The 16,095-nt window shown below is 44.5% G+C and overlaps 1 protein-coding gene across 1 annotated transcript; it reads right to left on the bottom strand.

Moving 5' to 3' along the window:
• Nucleotides 1-2,389: 2,389 nt before the first annotated feature.
• On the bottom strand, nucleotides 2,390-3,076 carry LOC147991044 (uncharacterized). Its single transcript, XM_087538503.1, has one exon. The coding sequence runs from the start codon at nucleotides 3,074-3,076 to the stop codon at nucleotides 2,390-2,392; it is 687 nt and encodes a 228-aa protein (XP_087394629.1).
• Nucleotides 3,077-16,095: the final 13,019 nt, after the last annotated feature.

Below are 16,095 nucleotides of genomic sequence, written 5' to 3'. Positions count from 1 at the left end.
AAGCATAGAAAACTTATTACTCTCCACATAAGCAAATTTCTTCTCATCAATAGTAGTGGGAACAAACTCAACAAAATAACTATCATGAGAGTGAAAATTAAAATCATGATGACAAGTTTCATGGTTATCATTATTCTTTATAGCATACATGTCATCACCATAATCATCATAGATAGCAACTTTGTTCTCATAATCAATTGGAACCTCTTCTGAAATAGTGGATTCATCACTAAATAAAGTCATGACATCTTCGAATCCACTTTCATAATTATCACAATAAGATTCAACACCCTGAAAAATAGTGGGATCATAACTTCCTAAAGTTGACACTCTTCCATACCCACTTTAATCAATATAATCATCATAAATAGGAGGCATGTTTTCATCATAATAAATTTACACAACAAAACTTGGGGGACAAAAAATATCATCTTCATCAAACATAGCATCCCCAAGCTTGTAGCTTTGCATATCATTAGCATCATGGATATTCAAATAATTCATACTAACAACATTGCAATCATGCTTATCATTCAAATATTTTGTGCCAAACATTTTATTGACTTCTTCTAACATTTGAGCACAATTTTCTGACCCATCATTTTCAAGAAAGATATTATAAAGATGATCAATAAAATGATGCAACCTCAATTCCATTTTTTATGTAGTTTTCTTTTATAAACCAAACTAGTGATAAAACAAGAAACTAAAAGATTCAATTGCAAGATCTAAAGATATACCTTCAAGCACTCACTTCTGCGGCAACGGTGCCACAAAAGAGCTTGATGTCTACTACGCAACTTTATTCTTGTAGACACGTGTTGGGCCTCCAAGTGGAGAGTTTTGTAGGACAGTAGCAATTTTCCCTCAAGTGAATGACCTAAGGTTTATCAATCCGTGGGAGGTGTAGGATGAAGATGGTCTCTCTCAAACAACCCTACAACCAAATAATAAAAAGTCTCTTGTGTCCCCAACACACCAAATACAATGGTAATTTGTATAGGTGCACTAGTTCGGCGAAGAGATGGTGATAAAAGTGCAATATTGATGGTAGAAATATATTTTTTATAATCTGAGTAAATAAAAACAAAAAGGTAGCAAATAGTAAACGGGCACAAAAACGGTATTGCAATGCTTGAAAATGAGGACTAGGGTCTGTACTTTCGCTAGTGCAATCTCTCAACAATGCTAATATAATTGGATCATATAACCATCCCTCAACATGCGATGACGAATCACTCCAAAGTTCCTATCTAGCGGAGAACATAAGAAGAAATTGTTTGTAGCTATTCTTTCCGATCGATCTATCCAAGAGTTCGTACTAAAATAACACCAAGTTATTCTTTCCGATCGGTCTATCAAGAGTTCGTACTAAAATAACACAAGTTATTCTTTTCGATCGATCTATGAAGAGTTCATACTAAAATAACACCAAAGCAAATTCAGATTCATAATACTCAATCCAACGCAAAGAACCTCAAAGAGTGCCCCAAGATTTCTACCGTAGAAACAAAGACAAGAACGTGCATCAACCCCTATGCATAGATTACCCCAATGTCACATCAGGAATCCGCAAGTTGAGTGCCAAAAATATATTAAGTGAATCAATATGATACCCCATTGTCACCACAATTCATATGCAAGACATATATCAAGTGCTCTCAAATCCATAAAGCTATTCAATTCGATAACAACGAAATCTCAAAGGGAAAAACTCAATTCATCACAATAATATAGAGAGGGGAAAACACCATATGATCCAACTATTTTAACAAAGCCCGTGATACATCAAGGTCGTGACATCTCAAGAACACGAGAGATAGAGAGAGAGAGAGAGAGAGAGAGAGAGAGATTAAACACATAGCTGCTAGTACAAACCCTCAGCCCTGAGGGTGGACTACTCTCTCATCATCGTGGTGGCCGCCGGGATGGTGAAGATGGCCACCGATGATGATTTCCCCCTCCGGCAGAGTGCTGGAACGGGGTCTAGATTGGTTTTCGGTGGCTACAGAGCCTTGCAGAGGTGGAACTTCTAATCTAGGTTTACTTCTAATGGTTTCTCTATTTATAGGATTTTTTGGCATTGGTTTCACGCTAAGATGGGCCTCGAGGTGAGCACAACCCACTGGGGCACGGGCAAGGGCCAGGCTCGCCCCGGTGTCTTGTGGCCTACTCCTTCACCTTCTGGTCCTTCCACGAAGCTTCGGGGGTCTCTTTTGTTCCAAAAAAATCGTCAAAAATTTCAGCTCATTTGGAGAACTTTCATTTCTGCACAAAAAACAACACCATGGTAGTTTTGCTGAAAACAGCGTCAGTTCGGGTTAGTTCTATGCAAAGCATACCAAAACCATATAAAATTGTTGTAAACGTGGCATGAATAGTTCATAAATTATAGATACATTGGATACGTATCAACCTCCACATGATTATCCACACAATCCAACACCGAAGGAGGAGTAGTGATGGAAGTTTTGATGTTGGAGGTTACCTTGTTTGTACCTTTGGCCATGAGGTACTTGGCAATGAAGTTCTTGTTGGGGGCATCGAAGAGAGACACCTTGGTTGGGGAAGAGGTGGCAATGGCCATGGTGGTCGTTGCCATTCCTTCACCACTTGTATCTTCATCATAATCATCGGAGGGGTACTCTTCATGTGCCAACAATCCTTTTTGAGGCACTCTCTTGGTGAAGTTGTTCTTGTTTGGGAAAGATTTGGCCTTGTCCTTGCGGATAAGCTTGCCACCATTGTCTTCCCTCTTCTCATAGGGGCAATCCACCACAAAGTGACTCACATTGCCACAATTGTAGCAAGTTCTCACACGTTGCTTGATCTTTGAGGCACTTGGGTTGTTCTTGGAGAAGTTAGGCCTCAAGTTTCTCTTGTTGCCCCAAAATTGCCTTGATGCAAGAGTCATGTGCTCGTGGTAAGCATATTTGGTGTCTTCGGTGCAACACTCTTCTCTCCCCCCTTCCTCTTCTTCTAGAATAGCCTTGGCCTTCAAGGCAAGGTTGGGCGAGGCCTTCTTTGACCGAGCACGAGCTAGAGCATTACCGGTGGTCTTGTTCATGATGTCCATGGGAATAAACTCATCCAACACTTTACTTGAAGGCAAGGTGTGGAAATCCATCCTTTGATGTATCACAAAGGACATGGCCTTGTTGAAGGGCATGATGGCCTTGAGAAACTTGCTCTTGATCCAATTTTCATTTCTATCCTTGCTCCCATGAACTTGGAGAGCGACCGCAAGAGTTGTCAACTTCTGGTAGAGGTCACAAGGATCCTCATCTTCAATCATCACGAACTCATCGGCCTCATCAAGAACCACCTCAAAGTTGGACCGTTGTATGCTTGAGCTCCCCTTGTACAAAGATATGATGTGTTCCCAACAATCATTTGCACGAGAGAAGGGACAAAAGTGAGATAGATCTTTGGGAGGCACCGCGAATTGGAGAATGAACAAGGCGAAGTGATTGTATTGATTATCCACTTCTTCTCTTGGATTGAGGTTGTTTGGATCATGTGGGTAGAAGCCTTGCTCGATGATTCTCCAAAGATTCGTTGAGTTGCGATTCAAAGGAGACTTGATACTAGAAACCCAATTAGCGAAATCACCCTTCACAAGTTTAGGAGGAGGACCAAGGTTGTTAATATGGGGTGTAGGGATCGGTCCTCCATAGACCGGGGGATGGGGAACCGAGGCAAAGGTTCTCGTCCCATTCTTGTTTTGAGGGGAGGAGGTATGAGTACCTTTAGCCACTTCCTTGCCAGAATTGGCCTCCAACTCTAATGCGGTGGGATTAACCAAAAGCAATGGACCGGGGGAAGTTTTCAACCCCTCAAGTAATTCTTTAAGCATGGACTTGACCTCGGTCGTCGTAGACTTCTTAAGTGAAGCCGTAGCTTCATTTAAGTCGTCTCGAGTGATCGAGTTCAACTCCATGGCCTCGGGCACTTCCTCCTCTCCAGCAACCATACTATTCGGGTGGTGAACCCCTTAGTAAAGAGACGATGTTGTGATACCAACTGAAGGATCGATATGGTTGGCTAGAGGGAGGTGAATAGGAAACTGTCAATTTTTAACTTTTCTCAACAAATTAGGGTTAGCAAAAAATTGGTTGTCTAGATATGCAACTAGGCGAGCAACCTATATGATGCTAGCAACACAAGCAACACAAGCAAGCAAAGGATACGTGATGAGGACATGACTGCCTAGGATACGACCAGAAATATTGCATACATGTATATTTGTGAGGTGATTTCTAATGCAAACTATGCAATAATTTATTTATGTCATCCAGAACAAAGATACTTCACAAACTTTTATGTCATGTTTAATTGCAGGTGTATGGGACGTTTGTATGATCCACATATGAAAATAAGGGAAAAAAAGTTTAGATGTTGTTCAAAAATTCTTCTCGCGTCACTTTTGGGCCAAGAGAAGATAGAGTCCAAGTCTCTCACGTTCTGGATTCATATTCGGACTTCATAGACATACCTGACTCAAAACGCCAATAGCTCTTTCATACAGACTACGAATTGGATGATTCTTCTTTTGTTGGAAAGTAGATTTCGTGCTCTTTCCAACCCAATTGGATTCACCTTAAAATTCGTCCGGGGTGTTGAGTTATCCATGAAACAATCTGACATTTCAGCAGAATCTGAGTCAAACTACAAGTCCAAAGGTGTTACATCACCTCCACTTGGGCCCATGAGCCTTGTATGACCCAGGGTTAGTTTTAGGCTGCCTTGGGACATCCTCCCACCTCCTTGGCCGCCAGCAAGAGGCCTAACATTTAACAACAAGCAAACATGGTCATTCAAACTGGTATTGTGCCGGTCTAAGTACACTGGTTATGGTTAAATAAAAATGGAAAGGCGTGTTAACTACAAGATGCAGCAACCAAATGTAGTCATTCATAGTGGTATTTTTGAAACTAGTACTGATGAAATTGAAATGCACAGTTCATACTTGCACATATAGAACATCCCGTTGTGAATAACTGGAATAAACAAGGCATACTACAAACAGCCAAAGATAGCATTTGAAACTGAACATATGCTAACTGCAAACAACCGAACAATCAAAAAACTTTAAAAGAGGCATATGCTAGCTATAACAGGCTTAACAGCAAGCAAATATATGCATTCCTATCGGTATGTTTAAAACTGGATTGATGAAATGTACTACACAGTAAATAATTGCACATATAGAGCATCACCTTGTGAACAACTGAAATAAACAAATCATGGGTTTCCTCACTTGTCACAGATGGGCTCGTTCACGTGGGAAGAGCACGGACCCTGGATGTGCTCCATGTTGTCACAGATGGGCTCCTTCCCCTTGGAAGAGCACGGCTGTAGGGTGCCGTCCCTGATGTCGTAGACGGGCGCTTTCCCTTTGGAAGAGCAGATGGGCTCTTTCCCCTTGGAAGAGCCGGAGAGGGTGCCCTCCTTGTGGTCGTCGTTGATGAAGTCTGACTTGGAAGCTGTGGATGCCGAGCCAGCGTCGCAGAACGTGTCCTTTAGAAATGACAAAAGGGGCTCGATGGCGATGTAGAATGGCAAATTGTTGACAGCGAGCCATAGGAGATCAGCGGCGGGGCCATGGATGAGATCGACGGCGGTTGAACCCGGGGGGTTGGGGTGGGCCACTTAACCTATGACATAGCCCTCCTTAGGGCGTCGTTGTCAATGACCTCGATGTCGTAGCCGGCGGACGAGACATGCCCGCACACTCTAGCCTGCTGCTTGAGTGCCTACCGCCAGTAATGGTCATCAGCTTCCTCGGCGACGTCGGGCAAAGAGACCGCTATACACCTCTTTTGGGCCAGTCGCTCCTCGAGCTCCACGGGAAGCGTACCGGGCTTAGGTTGCAATGCTCTAGAGTGGGGGATGGGGATCTGTGGGAAAGGGGGCGTTTAGCAGGCGTCATCTAAGAAACTCAGGGCGGCCTGGGTATGGAGATCGGTGGGTAAGCTACACGGCAAAATTGACAGATGTTGACAATGGAGGCCTTGCGGCGGCGGCGGGGACTTGGCTAGGGTTTCGAGCGAGGGAGGGTGGGTGTGTGTGTGCGCGCGCGTGCACTCCCGAGGAGGTTTTGGTGTGTGTGTGTGTGGAGGGGGCACGGGGTGTTTGAGGAAATGACGCGGGTACTGAAAATTTTACTACGCGGGAGTCAAACGCGGGAGTGAAATGTCGGGCTATTGAAAATTTTGATGATAGTGCATCGCACACAGTCCGGAGATAACAACCGTGTGTTATGAAAAAGAAAAACCCTCGAGGCGGGAAGATATTTTGGATGCAGGCGGGATTGGGAACAAGAAACATCGCACACAGTCTGGAGATAACAACCGTGTGTTATGAAACAGAAAAACCCTCGAAGCGGGTAGATATTTTTGAGAGGGGGAGCCTCGTGGAGCCCAATGTACTGTGTGGATGTGTCCGTGACGGGTGCACCGGCATGGCACACGGTTAGTTTGAGTGAACCATGTCTGTTGCGTCATCCGACTTGTCTAATGTTCATAAATTTGGCAAACAAATGATGCGGGGGAGGGTCAGAACACGAACGCACTTGCATGTGGACCAAATTTATGTATCAGAAGGGTGGTTTGATTTTAAAATACCAAATGCAACTTCGATGTGGCACCTTTCTCGCAAAGTGCATGGTATTGCTTGCTCCCACCCTCTCGTGTCGGCATGAAGGGAATCCTAAGCTATGAATGCATGCCCCCTCCCCCTCAACCGAGGTTCAGCTAGCAAAGTGCGAAGTAGCTAGCAGCCCCCTCCTCCCTCATGTTGGAATGAAGGGAATCCTAAGCTATATATGAATGCATGCCCCCTCCCCCTCAACCGAGGTTCACCTAGCAAAGTGTGAAGTAGCTAGTAGCCCCCCTCCTCCCTCGTGTCGGCACGAAGGGAATCCTAAGCTATATATGAGTGCATGCCCCCCAACCGAGGTTCACCGTAGCAAAGTGTGAAGTAGCTAGCATCTCCCCTCCCTCATGTCGGCACGAGGGGAATCCTAAGCTATGAATGCATGCCCCCCAACCAAGGTTCACCTAGCAAAGTGTGAAGTAGAGCTAGCAGCCCCCCTCCCTCGTGTCGGCACGAAGGGATTCCTAAGCTATGAATGCATGCCCCCCAACCGAGGTTCACGTAGCAAAGTGTGAAGTAGCTAGCAGCTCCCCTCCCTCGTGTCGACATGAAGGGAATCCTAGCTAAGCTATGAATGCATGCCCTCCTCCCCCCAACCGAGGTTCACCATAGCAAAGTGCGAAGTAGCTAGCAGCCACCCCTCCCTCGTGTCGGCACGAAGGGAATCCTAAGCTATGAATGCACATGCCCCTCCCCCAACCGAGGTTCACCTAGCAAAGTGCGAAGTAGCTAGCAGCCCCCCCCCTCGTGTCGGCACGAAGGGAATCCTAAGCTATGAGCATGCCCCCTCCCCCCCCCCCAACCGAGGTTCACCTAGAAAAGTGCGAAGTAGCTAGCAGCCCCCCACCCCCCCCCCTCGTGTCGCCACAAAGGGAATCCTAATTAAGCTATGAATGCATGCCCCCCCAACCGAGATTCACCTAGCAAAGTGCGATGTAGCACCCCCCCCCCCACACACACACTTTCAGTCGGCGGGCCAGAGAGGCATATATCTCACCAAGATGGATCGTAAAACGGACCAAGAATAATCCACCTTGGTCATACAACCTCTCTCTTGTTGTTGGTCAAAGTGATGGCCATCCATGCGACCCCGGAGATGGGCTAGCTCGCCAATAATCACGCAAGTAGCTAGTCCCCGAAGACAACCACTGCATGCGGGTGGCCCAAACATATGTATGGAGAGGTGTGTTTTTGAGTAACAATGAACAACTTTGATGTGGCACCGTGATTTCGAACTAGAAATCCCCAAACTGAGTGAGGGTTAGGTTGATGATGCATATGTATGTTACACCACACTTCAAGCCAACGACGAGGATTCATATATGCATGCATGCGTGCATAGTATATGCACTCAAACTTAATTAGGTTTGAATCTCACCATGACCTATACTACGATAACACTAACCAAATGAAGAATCCGCCATCGTAACCTATCTTGTTGTTGGTCAAGGTGATCATGGATGTCCACGTGGGCCCACGAATATATAGGCTTGTCGTCGATAACCACGCGAGGGAGTGTATCATTCGAAGGCAATCACTACATGCATATGTATGGAGGTGATGCATGCATGCATGTTTGAATACACAAAATTGATCTGGCGCGTGTGTCAAAAATCATACACTAGCTCCCCACATAAAGCGAGATCGGTTCATGATGGTGTCGTTGTACTAGCCACTTCGACTCGATGGGAGGGATTCATGCGTACACATGCATATGTGTGTGCTCAAAGTGTATCATGCATGTCATCCCAGAGAAAAAATAATAATCCCCTCCTAAGTCAAATTAACCTCTCTTGTTGTCAGGCAAAAAGAAGTGATGGACCAAGCGGGCCCATAGATGGAAAGCATCGATGTCACTGATAACTGCTTAAGTGGGTGCGAGAGGACAACCACCACCGCTTTGCATGTGGGCCAAACATATATATGTTGAATACCCAAAATGCACAACTTTGATGTGCCACATGCCTCAAAAACCGTAAACCATGCACCCACACAGAGCGAGGTTCATATCAAGCGTACTACATATGATGGTCCCCTTCTCCCCTCTTCACCTCATACTATTTGCTCCTGCCATAATATATGTACAACCCAAAAGAATCCTCATCGATGGTGAAATTAATTAACCTCTCCCGATGTAGGTCAAAGTGATGCATGCATGCATCGACGATGGCCTCGTGGGCCCACAGATGGAAGCATCACACGTGAGTGTCCTAGCTAGGATATATATGCATGTGGCCCAAAAAGGTGTTGTGTGATGTTTGAATAACCAATTTCACAATTTTGATGTGGCACGTGCCTCGGTAACCCAAAAGTCCCGACACTGAGTGAGGTGTACTTATTCACGGACGCATACGTATAGTATATATGGTAGTCCCCTCCCACCTCTTCGACGCGTACTATATACCACCATAACACAAACAAAAAAGATTATACCTTGCTGGTCAAATTAACCTCACTACCAGTTGTTCGTCAAAGTGATGGACGATGACATCGCGGGCCCACAGAAAGCGTCACACTCGAGTATCGAGTGTCATGTAGGACAACCGTCGGTTGCATGTGGCCAAAACATTTATGTATGAAAGGGTTGTGTAATGTTTTAAATAACGATTTCACGACTCTAATGTGGCACCAGCCTGCCTAAAAACGGCCAACCCACACGGTGGCTCACAACTCGTAGTGTACTGCGAGCCACCCGCCACCCCCAGATGCACACACCCACACACACAGCGAATCCACCACAATTACGATGCATGTTAAATTAATTATCCCGCGGTGAACATACATGTTACCGAAGGAGGGACGTTTTAATTTGAAAAAAATCATAGAGATCATTAAGACGTTTTAGTACATTGATTGATTGATTTTCTATGGGTATAATGTGCAAAAATCAAATTTGAGCTACATGCACATGTGATAGTGCACCTAAATGGATTGCAAAAACACATGTGTCTCACTGGGTGCATGTTTACTCCTCGTGCAACAAATTTCAAACATTGAGAATCTTGATTTTTAAATTCTAGTACATCCAAAACTTATTTGAAGTTCATGAAACTTATCGTGTTGTCATATGGACACCAATACAAAGTGGCATTGTACTTTTTATTTGTCAAATTTGAGACCGGTTTTGATGTAATCTTTATCTAATTACAGATGGGAGATTATTAATAATTGGGAACCAATATCCCAAACGGATTATTTATTCGAACCGTGAGCGTTAGACCAACAATGGATACGTGCCATGCTTTGGTTAAGCAATAAAGCGGCAACATTAGTCATCCAAATAGAAAAACAATATACGTGCCGCCGCGCGACCCGTGTGGCGTGCGAGCAGGCGTGAGTTGACGGGACGCATGCGAGCAGTCCGTCGCACAGGCAGACGGGGAGGTGTGCGTGCAGGTGTGTGAATTAATGGAGGCGTGCTCGCTACGCAGTGTCATCGGGAGGCGTGCGAGTAGCTGTGTGAAACTTTGGTAGGCATGCCAGCAGTCCGGTGCGCAGGATCATCGGGAGGCGAGCCATCAATTTGACCACCGCCCGCCTCTCTCCCACAACTCCCACTACTCCATATTAATGGTGCGCCCGAGCGGCCGCACCCCCCATCCTCGCTACGCACACACACAATCCTCTCTCTCCGCTTGCAACCTCGACGCCGCTCTTAGTCCTCAAAGCCGTCAATGTATGAGGATGCCGCCGAAGCGCCCCATCGGAGGGAGTGGCAACGCCGGGGCTGATAAAGCATCGGAGCACGACATGGAGATGGAGACAAAGGTTGTCGTCCCACTGGCGAGTTATCACTGCACCCTGACGTCGTCGACGGTGTCGAGCTTCCATAGCCGGAGGCGGAGTTCCACACCGACTCCGATGACCACTCCGGCGATGACTCAGACGACCACTCCGGCGACGACTCCGACGATGACGGATAGCTGGTTAGTCATCTATGCCCATTTATGTGTCAAATATATCATAGGGTTTCTCTGGTTACTCCTGCCCCCCCCTTTTGGAATATAAATCATGTGGTTATGTTCTCCCAATCCATGAAATCTGAGTAAGTTTCATTAGATCCATGTAGCGTATTGATTGTTTGAATGGTATAGGTGATAAGTGATTAGTTGTTTCATCTGTGCAAATGATTTCTGCTAGTAATCTGACTAGGGTTAGTGTTCGTGCTAATAATTCCTAGCCAGGACTTGACAATTGATTTTGAATGACCTACATATGTTTGTGCCATTATTTTCTTCAAGATTGGTCTGTACATAGATGACTATGCTTAAAAATCGAACCATAATATCTGAATATGTATAAATAAATAGCCATAAATTCCTAATCCTACTTCACGGCATGTAATCAGTGATTTGATGCCAAATTTGTTTTACTATATGTATAGGTGATGTCTGACGATGTGGACAGTGAGGATGAAGATGCCCAGAGGAGGTACAAGAGGCGAATCCTGAGGGAGCTTTATGTGGTAATGCATAACAGGCGTATTAGGACCTGGAACGACGGCTATGGATGCCCATTTTGCAACCACAAGATTCATGACGCGTATCTAAGTGTTCTTGCCCATGCAAGAGGACGGGTCGTTGGCTCCTTCAAGCAGAAGTATTCTCATAGGGTGGCGCACGGCGTGTACGCCGAGTACCTGGAGAAGCTTCAGGATCGTGCCGACCACACGTGAGATGAGATGTGGGATGGATCGAACTATGTACGCTTGAGTATGCTTAATGACGGTGAACTATGTACTTATGGTTGAACTATGCTCATGTACGTGTACGCTTATTATCTATGTCTGAGTATGTTAAATATTTCACCAAATTTTGGTAAAAATTACAATGGGGACCAATAAACCAGCACGGAGGTAGTACGTCAATCACACACGGTTCCCAAAATTGGCTTCTTTGTGGGACAGAAAACCCTCACCACCCAATTCAAAAAAAAGAAAACCTTGACCATCCCCACGTCACAAAAACCCTCACCCTGCCCGCCACCCACCTCGGCACCTCCGGTATGTTCCCCATTCACACATGCACAAGCTCCTCCGCATCTATGCCATGGCACCGCCTATCACGGTGGTAAACACTTAGCTTGATGCTTGCCGCCGCCGCCAGGCTGCCGGCAAAGGCCACCGCATTTTGCCACTTCCGCTTGCCTCCGCCTATTGCCATCGACTTTCTCGACGCTGCTCGCGGTTGACCCGGCTCCGCTCGGTTGGGGAATCTGCCGTACTGAGGGTTCTTTCTCATGGACGACAAGGTAACTAATTTAACGAGATATTATGTCATCTCTTGTCTCAATTCATCTGCCTCCTTTAACCACCCAGCAGAAATCGCTGTGAATTCATTTTTATTCGAGCTGATTTGAGGGTTTTCTTTCATTCATAGAATTTACAATGTGCCGATACTTCAGGACTTGGCGACCGCCGCTAGAGATTCCATCTCATCGTACCAGATAACTTGAGGACGCGCGCGGTATGTTCAATCTCACCCTAAATCGGTTGGCATGGCCTACTTTCCTGAACATATTCTAAATATTGCTACATTTGGATAAAAGGTGCCACATGCACCATATACGTCAAAGGGGATTTTTTTCCCTCTTCTTTCTATATTAGGCAAATTAATGATGTATTGTTCTTTCGATCACTCTCATATTTCCATGACATCATGTTTATCCTATCTGTTTAATTATAGACTTTTGTCCTTTGATTCCAACTATTGTACAGTTCTTTCAATTTGGGCCCATATTTGCATGTTACCATATTTTATTTAACAACCCTACCATTTTCTGCAGGACATCCCTTGCTATGCAACAGATTATGTAGTGCACAATTTTTCCCTATACATACGTCAAGGCTCCACGAATGTCATACTGCGCACAAACCATGGGTTTACAATCGTTGCTACTGTAAGACTTGATGGACATGGTGACTCCTATTTTGGCACTGGCTTTTGGAATGAAATTGCAAAGTTTTATGTACTGAAAGTTGGCACTAAAATTGCACTGGACATAGAAGGGCCTGGTCATGAGATATATGCTAACTTCCCCGACAAAATCATTTGTCCAGACTTTGTTCGAAGTAACTTTTCTTTTCAACTATCTGCATATGTTGACTTACCCAGCAATGTCAAATGAATTGTGTAGTATTTAAGCAACCAATTGCTATTCCCTTATCTTGCTATATTCCTACCTAATAACTTCTAGTTACCAATACACTTTTCTACTGCCCTGTTTTAACTAAATATTCCCTGTACTCCCCTTTCTATCAGAAAGCGCCGCTGACAAGGAGACTCCGGAGGTGGAGAACGGGGCTGCCAACAAGCGGAGGTGTACGTAGAGTCATATCAGCGGCAGATAGGGCTTGAGAGAATATTGATCTTACCTTTAGCTCCTTGTGGGTTCGACACTCCATACTTATCACTTCCACCTTTGGAAATTGCTACGATGATTCCCTGCACCTGGGGATTATCAAGCCCTTTTCTAGCGCCGTTGTCGGGGAGCAATAGCGTGGGGTTGATATTCTCGTGTGTGCTTGTTTGCTTTCTTCACTAAATAGATTTTATTTTTCCTTTTTTGTTTCTTCTTAGTTGTGGGTGAAACATACAATTTTTTTAAAAGAATAAAAATACAAAAAAAATTACTTGCCTCTCATGCCTAAAAAGTTTTTCAAAAAGAGAAGTGATTGGAAAGTTATGCATTGAAGAAGTGAGGGTCGACCTTGAGCAATCGTGTTCATGCTCACGGAAACAATGTAGAATTTTTCATGGAAGTTCCTCTGTAAATAATTATCCCCTTATATATATCCATTGTATTATAAAAATAATGTGCCAAGCTTTGGTTTTAGGATGATTAGATTGCTTATTTACTATGTGCAGAACAAAAAACAGAAACTTTGGCTGTAGCACGTGATTTTACATTTTTTTACTAGAAAGTCAAATGGGTCTGAAACTTTCTGCAAATTACTCATGTACAATTTTTTAAAATTCTCAAATTTATTTCATAATTTTTGGAGTTACATAAGTTTACTAAATCTCTAGATTACTACAGACTGTCCTGTTTTAGACAGATTCTGTTTTTCGTGTGTTGTTTGCTTATTTTGATGCATTTATGGCTAGTATCGGAGGATATGAACCATAGAGAAGTTGGAATACATTAGATATAGTTCTAATATGAAATTGGAATGAGCTTGAAATAGTATCTAAAGGTAGTGATTTGCTTTATTATACTAACGGATCTCACAAAGTTTTTGTTAAAGTTTTGTGTGGATGAAGTGTTCAAAGAACAAGGAGTTACCGATGTGAGTAGAATAAAGAGAGAAAAGAGCTCAAACTTGGGAATGCCCAAGGCACCCCAAGTAAATATTCTAAGGATACTCAAGCATCTAAGCTTGGGGATGCCCCGGTTGGCATCCCATCGTTCTTATTCAACAATTATCGGTATACCACGGTTTTTGTTTTGCTCACACGATTTGTTTCCTTTCTGTTTTTCTTTTTCTCGGTGGAATCGTTTTTCTCGACAGAATCGTTTTTAAAAAGTTCTGGACCTAACTGGGCCGAAGGCCCATCCGGCCCAGTGCAGCGCCGCCGCCTTCCCGCTCGCCCGCGTGCCTGAGCCGGACCCCAGCCGGAGTCCAGGTTGCCCCCGCCGCCGCAGCCTGCCCCTTCCCCAAGTCAGCCCGCCCCTCCCCCTCTTATAAAGCATCGCCGCCGCCCCTTGCCATCACCTCGCCCCGCCCCGCCCCGCAGCAGCCGTCGCCGCCTGCGCCGCTCCACCGCCGCAGCGCCCGCCGCCCCGCCACCTCACCGAGCTTCGCCGCCAGCCGGAAAGCCGCCGCACACCCGCCGGATCTCGCCGGAAACCGCCACCGTTGACCGGTCGGTTTTTCTTCGCTTAACCACGGTTTTTTTAGTTTCGCGGCTATTTTCTTAGATCGGTTTTTCGTCGGTTTATTTATTTAGCGGACGTTCGTCCGTTCATTCGTTTTAAGGAACGTTGTTCGCCGGTTAGGTTCAGACAACAAACGTTCGTTTGTTAGTCTTTTCTTTTTATTTTATTTTCGGCCAGGGACCTATCCGTGATTATTTTTATCCCAGATTAGCCCCTGATCTTTAAACCATCGTCGTTGCTTAACCGTTTGTCCAAATCCAGTGAAACCAATGCCAAAATCTTTGTTTCGAAACCCTCTTTCTGTTTAATCAACTTGAACAAGGTTTTGACAAATTTAAAATTTGGTTTCAAGAAGATTCGTCTACGAAGTTCTTTTAACCGTAGTTTCAGTTCCGTATCTTCGTTTTGATCGATTCTTTTTGCAAATCGAACCTCTTCAGTTGAAATTTCAGTTTGGATCTTCTTATTTGAAGTTTTTCCCTTGCATATTTTCTTGAGTGCTTATGTCTTATGTATGCTATTGTTTGTTTGCGCTAGAATTCCCGGAGTGCGCAGCGTGCTACTACGAGTCACTAGGTTTCGCGGATCATCAGCAAGGCAAGTAACACGTTGATCATAACCCTTTTATTACCCAGTTTTCATGCATTAGATACAACCCTCAAACATTGCATGAGTAGGATCTCTTAACATGTGGGTTTTGGGAAGTAGATGATAAGGTAGAACCTATTACCCTTTTTATTATCAAACCGTGGGAGTTACTTCTACGTTATGCTATTTATTGCCATGCTCTGCTCGTAGATGTGGATTGGGTTTGAGTGTATCCATGATAGATGTTAGATTATTAATTAATGGTTTACTTAAGGTGGCTGATTAAACACACATCTGGTGGATTGGTTGCGGGCACCTGGGGATATACCAGTGCTGTCCTTTTTGGTTCGCCACCCAGGCTCAAAGGGATCATAAGATTATTCATGCTAGAAACTTCCGTGTGCAACCACAAGCCATTATGGGCTCTGGCATAGTTGAGTAAGTTGTGGGAAACCTTTCCATGATGGGCTAGCAGATGTAGGGGATTGTAGGTGTACCGGCCTATCTATCGGTTAAGGGGACCTCTTCAGAAAGACTATGTCTCGGTCATCCGTTTCTCAAACACCATGCATTGCGAGAAATACAATGGAGCAGATCGAGTCTTGTGAGGAAAAGTGCGCAAATCTCTGCAGAGTGTACAAACTACTCATGGTTAGTTGTGTCCCCGGTTATGCACATCTTGAGTATCTGGTTCTTGGATTATCATGTGGATCTCATCACCCTGAATTAATTTTTTGGGATGTTAATTACTTTTAATTGGGGTTGAGATGGGGTTACCATTCTCAATGTTTTTCAACTACCATGATAGTTAAATAAAATATATTCCTTTGTTGTAGGGAAATTTTGTCTTTTCGCAAAAACATTATAACCATAGAGCCTCCACCAGCCATATATGCATGTAGTGATAGCCTATACTTGTTTCATTGCTCTACTGTGTTATCTTGCCAGCATATTCCATGTGCTGACCCATTT

This window comes from Triticum urartu, chromosome 1A (genome assembly GCF_056163025.1).
Source record: "Triticum urartu cultivar PI428250 chromosome 1A, HENAU_Tu73, whole genome shotgun sequence".
Taxonomy (NCBI): Eukaryota; Viridiplantae; Streptophyta; class Magnoliopsida; order Poales; family Poaceae; genus Triticum; species Triticum urartu.
This window is presented reverse-complemented; position numbering and strand designations above follow the sequence as displayed.